The sequence below is a fragment of the Kogia breviceps genome, chromosome 14 (assembly GCF_026419965.1).
Source record: "Kogia breviceps isolate mKogBre1 chromosome 14, mKogBre1 haplotype 1, whole genome shotgun sequence".
Taxonomy (NCBI): Eukaryota; Metazoa; Chordata; class Mammalia; order Artiodactyla; family Physeteridae; genus Kogia; species Kogia breviceps.
In genome coordinates this window covers 73,437,684-73,445,000 of record NC_081323.1, presented here as the reverse complement: position 1 = coordinate 73,445,000, position 7,317 = coordinate 73,437,684, and the positions used below count along the sequence as shown (strand labels likewise).

The following is a 7,317-nucleotide window of genomic DNA, read 5'->3' as shown; positions in this document are numbered from 1 at the left end:
GGGTTTGCTGGGTCCTCACGTCTGCATTTTTCGAGGTCCTAGTGGCGAACCTTCTCATAAAGGCACGCACACCTGGGCAGGCAGCTCACCCTGGGCGACCTGGTCCCTAGCATTCACATTGCCCCCAGCTTTGTCCCCCGGAAGACTGGTACTGCTCTGCAGCCCACTTTGCACATTGCCATCCACCCTGAGGCTCTGGTAGCTGCTGGCCTGGCTGGAGGGAAGGCTGCCCACGGAACTGACCCGCCTGCTGCTCACCTGATAGTTTAGGGCGCTGCTGCCCCGGCTGATGAAACTGATGTCACTCAAGCTGCTGGCCCTGCTGTCCACGCTGCTGCCCGGCAGCCTGGTCTCACTTTTCCCTTCCAGTCTGCGCGGTGCTGTCAGCTTGACCGGCCAGCCGGCTCTTCAGCTGGTTGGGAGAGTAGATGGCGCAAACCTGGCTGGTCTGGGGGCCGCCTGCCTGGGCGCGGGGCCTTCTGTTCAGCCGCACGATTCGACTGCCTCCCAGCAAGCTGACCTCGCTGTTCTCCTCATCCCCCGCGTACCCGCTGCTCAACAGACTGATGTCACTGCATCTCTCCAGGCTGGAGTGCTGCAGGCTCGGCGGCATGTCGCTCTCGCGGCTCCTGGTGTTTCCCAGGTCACCACCAGAATCGCTCAGGGGCTCCTGAGTGGCTCCCGTGTCATTGCATGGCCACGCGGGGGAAGGGGGCTCTGAGCTGGGTGGCTGTAGACCTGGACCTTGGCCCTGAGCATTCCAGGCAGGAGACTCCCCTTGTCTACCCTGGAGGAAAGTAGGGGGAGGCTGACTTGGTTTCTCCAGGGTGAGGGGTTCCTGGAGGCCTCTCAGTGTTGGAGGTGGTGTGGCTGGGCAGAGGAGGCTCAATTTAGAAGGCTCCCCCTTAGAAGGGAGTGTTCTGATTGGCTGGCTCAGTTCCCATGGTGATGGTGCCTGTGAGGCGGGTGGGTGGGGGGGGAGGGAGAGCAATGCTGGGCTGGCACCGAGCGCATTAGTGGCAGTTGGGCAGAAAAAGGGATCACAGCCAGAAGAGGTGAGAACCACTTTCAAAGAGGCCTGTGGCCTCTGCTTTGCCGTGTCAGGAGACCTGGCCGTGCATCCCAGCCGAGACCCTTATGAGCTGTGTTTCCTCATATCACTTCATCTTCTGAGCCGCTTACTCCTCTCTGAGCCACTTGTAAGGACTGCAGAGAATTTCACAGTCAGGAGTCTAACCTCAGTTTTTCCATGGCCCTGCCTGGTCGAGCTCCTGCTCTTAGCCTCATCCCACATCACACCCTATCCCGTCCTTAGGTCGGATGCCCAGCCACACTGGCCGTTTTCTTATCCCGAGCTCTAACCTGCCACAGGGCCTTTGCACTGGCACTTCCCACCACCTGGAATGCTCTTTCCTCGGTCCCTTCAGGCTTCGGCTCCAGTGTCACTCATTAAGCTTTCCCTGGCCTCCCTAAGAAGATCCCTCTATTATTCTTCAGGTCACATTCTAATTTATGGGCCTTGTGGCTTTAATTATGATTTGCGATTATTTTAATGTATTGGTTATTTATTGCTGTTGGTTCCCTCGGCTGCAATGTCAACCTCATGAGGGCAGAGATTTTGATTTCTTATTTTCTGCTCTGCCCCTGATACCCAGCTTAGTGCCTGGCACATAATATAACAGATGCTCATTAAGCATTTACTGAATGAGTGAATCGACCACCTTCAGATGTATATTATAACCACGCAGGGAGCTTTTTATAAGTGTTTGGATTTTTGAGGACAGTGGCTCTCCCTTGGCTGCTCATCAGGATCACCTGAGATCACCTGGGTCCCACTCCCAGCGGTTCTGATGAATTGGTCAGGGGTGAGACTTTGGCATCAGAATTTTGAAAAGCTCTCCAATGTGATTCCAACGTGCAGTCAGCATTGAGAACTGCTGTGCTGGGAGAGAGGCTTGGCTACGTGTGATTTTTTTGTAGGTGATTCTGTGTGCAAATCTGATTAAGTAGTACTGTAAGTGAGAACGCCAAGCGTGGCACTTATTAGCCAATACTTAATAGATGTTCACTGAATGACTGAATTAAAAAATTCATTGACCGCCTCCCCCCCAAAGCGTTCATAGGTGGGTTTTAAGGATTCGGGGAATTCTTTGAAATTGTGTACAGAATTTGCACTGAGCTACGCGTATGCTTTTTTCTCCCCTAAGGGAGGAGTCACAGCTTTCATCAAATTCTCCAGGGTGTCCGTGATCCTCAAAAGATCAAGAAGCATAAAGATTCAATGCAACTCTTTTTTTTTTTTGAGGTACGCGGGCCTCTCACTGTTGTGGCCTCTCCCGTTGTGGAGCACAGGCTCCGGACGCGCAGGCTCAGCGGCCGCGGCATGTGGGATCTTCCCGGACCGGGGCACGAACCCGTGTCCCCTGCATCGGCAGGCGGACTCTCAACCACTGCGCCACCAGGGAAGCCCGACACACTTTTTTTTTAAACTATAAAACCCTCTGGCCCTCAGCACTCCCCAGGGCATCCACTCTCCCCCAAGATTGTCCACATGCAGCACTCTTATCTGAGATCCTCCCCTGCAGTCCTCTGATGGAGGCCTTTATCTCTTCCCAGGAGGCCCCATCATCTGGCCCATCTGGGTTCATTCACTCTGGAGCGTCGCTGGGCATCTAGTGTGTGATCACTGGGCAGCGTGATGAGTGCTCCGCTAAGAGCCGGAGCCCAGCGCACGCCGGGCAGCACGTGCAGCTCCCTGTGCTGGGGCCGAAGCTGTGGAGGGGCTGTGTGCGGGCCGAGCCAGGCGCTGGCAAGAATATCCCACTCAGTCTCTTTTCACCCTCTGTCTGCCCCAAAGGCCAGCTCCTGGCGACCTGACGGGGCCACCAGGCAGGGCTTGTCGTGGGAGCAGCGAGAGGCATGCCTCTGGGTCAGGAGGGGCGGGTACCTCCCTACTCAGGTGCATTTGGCATCGGCGCTTAAATGCGTGGTCTCCAGCCTTGGACCCGGGGCCCTGGCAGCAGGACCTGGGGCTCTATACCTTCTTCCAGGAACGAGACAAAGAGTTCCCGCTCAGCCGTGGCCTGGAGTGTGACCTGTCCAGGGAGAGAGGTAATTCCTCCTCTGGGTGGCCCCATGGCTGATTTTCTCCCCACTGTTTAAATTACTTACGGCATAAAAAAGGAACAGTAAAGTGAATATCTGTGTGCTCATCACTCAAGTCAAGAAATAAGACCTTTACTGATATAGCCTAAAACCCACTTAGCCCTCCCCCTCGTGTCTCCCCACGGCAGTCCTGAATCTGATGCACATCTTTACCCTTGAAGTGTAAAAGGACAGATTCCTAAAGCAACACGGAATCGTTCTGCGTGCTGTTAATCTTGATACGCGTGCTGTTCTTTATATGTCCTTCTACAACCCGCTTATGTTCAACAGATTCGTGAGATTCGTCTGTCGTTATACGTGTAGTCCAAGTTCATTTGCACTGCGTTAAGAGTATCCTATTGATGAGTATCATAACTCATCCGTTCTCTTGATGAACAGTTCGGTTACTTTTCCTCTTTTCCCCTTGCAACAGACATTCCTTTAAGGGTCTCTTTCCCATGACGGTTCCCGTGAGGATTTCTGAGAAGCCTCCTCCCAAACAGACTTCGAAAGCTTCCACTTGTTTTAACTGTGCATAATGTATAGAGCAGCTACTTCTCCCCATCCTTTGGGCCTCATCTTCTACTATGGAGTTCAGCTTAGGGATGGGATAAACCACAGGGTTTTCTGTGGCCTCCATTTCTTTGTCATTATTTGGTTAACACGGCCATTCCAGAATGTTCGGCTCCAGCCAAAGATGAGGCCACAGAGTTGACCCACTTGGGTGGGGTGAGGGGTGGGTGGCAGCAGGAACTGGGTGCAAGCTGGGGTAGCTGGAAGGAGGTGAGCCTTTCTGAAGGCTGGGCGCCACCAGGGCGCACCCACTCTTTCTGCTCAGGGCGCGTCACCCGGTTTCCTGTGATGTGGGGCAAAGCCACTGTCTCACATTCCTCACTGCGGACTCGGACTCGGTGTGTGAAGGATGGGGATGGGAAGGGAGGAAGGAGGAGAGGCCGCCTGAGGAGTGGGGAGGGGGCTGAGTATTCCTAGACCCAGCATGGGAACCATACAGCAGAGCCACTGAGCAGTTAGTTCAGTGTATGAAGCCACATGTCTGAGTTCCAATCCAGGACATCCACCGCTTACCACCTGTGTGATCTGGGGTAAGTTACCTAACCTTTCTGTCTCCATTTGGGTGCCTTCAAAAGCAGACCTTCTTGGGTACCAGTAGTTTGTCTGGGAGGTGGTCCCAAGAAACCCAGTGAAGAGATGGGTGGCAAGACGGGAAAGGGAGGAAAGGAGGCCAGTGAGGGGGTGTTTATGGAGAACGTGGCCGGTCGGCTTGGGGCTCAATGCTGCTGGGCCTCTCAGAGGCTGGGGCATTTACCCACTGACCCCCGTGGGCATTACTGCATTTCCTGTTTCTCCTGTGCTGGCTGAGCAAGCTTCTGTAGTGCCAGAGGAAGGCCGGAGGCAGAGGAGGAGGGGGGTGGGAGTGAGAGGCCATCAGTCAGCTCCCATCTGTACCCGAGGCCGACCCCTGGGCGTCAAGAAGGTAGGCAGGGGCGTCCATGGAGTCAGCTAGTACGGCCTCGTCTGCACATGCGGACAGGGATTGTTCCTCTAGGTTGTACCGAGGACTCCGTGAGGCCAGGCCTGGAATAACTCAATACACGCTCAGTATCAAGAGCTTGCTTGCATTCCCCGAGGTGGTGGTGAAGAAATGGAGACGGACTGACGAAGTAGAAGCTCGGAGAGATGATGTAAAATGGACTCTGGCCGTAAACCCACCAGATGGCAGGGCCACCGTCCGGACCTGAAGGCCGTCTCAGGGAAGGCCAGTTTCCCCCCACCCCGGGAGCTTCAAGCTGCTGGGCCCAGAGAGGTTAAATCCCCCAGAACTGGATGTCAGGGGACTGTTTGCCACCGTGGGTCTCAGCAGAGGACCAGGAGGCGGGGACCAGTGGCCCTGCAGGGAGAGGGCGCTGAGCACAGAACACGCCGGGCAGGAACCCTACGTGGGTGTTAGTGTCTCAGCTCAGAGTGTGACTGAGGGGCTTCTGGGAGATGGGACTCCCAGTTTTAAAGGGGAACAGGGCTGAGCAAACTGGGGTGAGTTTGTCATCCTAACCTGCGGGGAAGTCATATATGGTCAAAATGACCCCTGAAAACCCACTCCATCCATCAGGCCCGCAGTTTTGTGAAGAGCTTCCTCCTCGGACGTTCTTAGAGGCGCTCAAGTTTGCGAGCCATCCGCTTAGACCTCAGGCCGTGGGAAGTCCCTTCTCAGAAGTCCTGGGGTGCCCGCCCCAGGTCGCAAGTCCTGGGTGGTGGCTCCTGGGCGAGGCCTTAGCCCGGGCTCTGCCTTCTGCCATCACCTCACCTGGGCAAGTTATGCAAACCCTCCCTCGAGTCTCCTCCCCCAGGAAACGAGGCTGGGAACTGCCAGCTCTTGCCATCCTTGAGGTCAGGGGGCGCGTGTGTTTTGCCACTGCTGCATCCCCAGTGCCTGGAGGAGGCTCAAGCGGTCCCTAAAGTTTTGCTGAATGAATAGGTGCAAAGTGCTTAGAGCCACACTGACACTTGGAAAGCTGAGTAGGTTTAATTACTCTTACGATTGGGTTTTGGTATAAAGCCTCTTTATCGTCAACATAGGGCAAACCAGACGTTCACTTTCGGGGTAGGTTAGATGAGAAAGCAGAGTGACATCTTACCCAGGTGCTGAGACCTAAAGTCAGGAGGATGTTAAATGCGTGCTGGACAGGGTTCTGGCAGGGGGCCGGGTAGGGTGTCAGGGCAGAGGAACCTTGGAGAAAGGTCCTTTGTTATTAAGTCCCAAGTTACAGATGAGAAAACTGAGGCTCAGTGAGCAGAACAAGATTTCCTAAAGCTGCAGGGCTTGTAAGCAGCAGAGCTGGGGTTCAACCCCTTCTTCTGACTCCCAGTTCAATCTCACTCTGAGGGACACCTGGGGAATTACAGGTTTGCAGACCGGGACAGAGGTTCTCAGAGAGGTGAAACGGTGCCTGGGCCAGGATGCAAGTGGGTAGCAGAGTGTAGGGGAGAGGCCACTTGTGTCCCGGAAGGTGGGGTGCATGGTGAGAGCTGGAGCGGGAGCATGGCCTGGGGGCCTTCCCTCCCAGGCACGCCGGGTTAAGCTGTGTGACCCCAAGCGTCCTGGGCTCTGGAGCCTCGGTTTCCGCATTTGGAAAGGGAAGCAATGCTATCAACCTGCTTCCCTCTCTGGGCTTTTGGGTGTAGGCGGGGAGCTCCCCAGAACTCCCGGAGGAGAAGACATTGCCAGGGGGCAGTCAATCATCACTGGGTCTGCAGACCGGTCCCGTGGCTTCCTGGCGCCTCCCAGTGCATTCCCGCTGCCAGGCTGCCCTGCCTGCCTGAGCCCAGGGGAGAGAGCGCCAGCGAGGGCAGGGATGGCCCTGAGTTAGCACAGCAGGGCCACCTGCAGAATGTGGCCACCGCTGATGGGTGCTAGCCTTTTGAGCAAATTATTCCCTCACGTTCACAGAGAGGAGGAATTATTGGCATAAAATGAGGATATAAAACCCTGTGGGACAGGGAGATCAGCTTGGTGCTTTGTGACCACCTAGAGGGGTGGGAGGGAGATGCAGGAGGGAGGGGATATGGGGATATACGTATGCATACAGCTGATTCACTTTGTTATACAGCAGAAACGAACACACCTTTGTAAAGCAATTATACTCCAATAAAGGTGTTAAAAAAAAAAAAACCCTGTGGGAGCTGGGCACCTTTGGGAGCACTGAGCGCCAAGCACTTGGAAGGCGTCCAGCAGATTGGTTCATTTTTAATTATCTAGGACTATAGTTTAATTTTGTTTAATTCAAACGACGTGACATAATATCTTTCATTTGGACTTGTAACTGCACAGCGCTGATGCGGCTCCCAGCATTCTCCGGGCAGCACATTCTGCCGTTAATGCACATTCCCTCTCTCTGGCCAAATTTAAAGGGAAGGGCTGCAGCCTCGGAAAGGAGAGATCAACAGAGAATAGGTCACATCAGTTATTAAGGAATGAAAATGAAAATGAATTCGTTCTTTCCTCCGTTGAATAAGCAGCTGTACTTGGGTCTCTGTGATCCATGAAATAGTCTGTCAGGAAAATAGGAAATGGGCCGCGTTTGAACTTCACTGGTCGATTCTGCACCGTTGCCTTGGAGACTGGTATCACCGCCCAGGTCAGGGGCCAGGGGGAGG

General features: G+C 54.6%; 1 protein-coding gene across 1 annotated transcript; it reads right to left on the bottom strand.

The window, feature by feature from the left end:
• Positions 1 to 352: 352 nt before the first annotated feature.
• Positions 353 to 3,137, bottom strand: C14H16orf82 (chromosome 14 C16orf82 homolog). Its single transcript, XM_059038640.1, is given in 4 exon segments — positions 353 to 837; positions 840 to 908; positions 911 to 955; positions 3,041 to 3,137. Coding segments are annotated over 4 exon segments (696 nt in total).
• Positions 3,138 to 7,317: the final 4,180 nt, after the last annotated feature.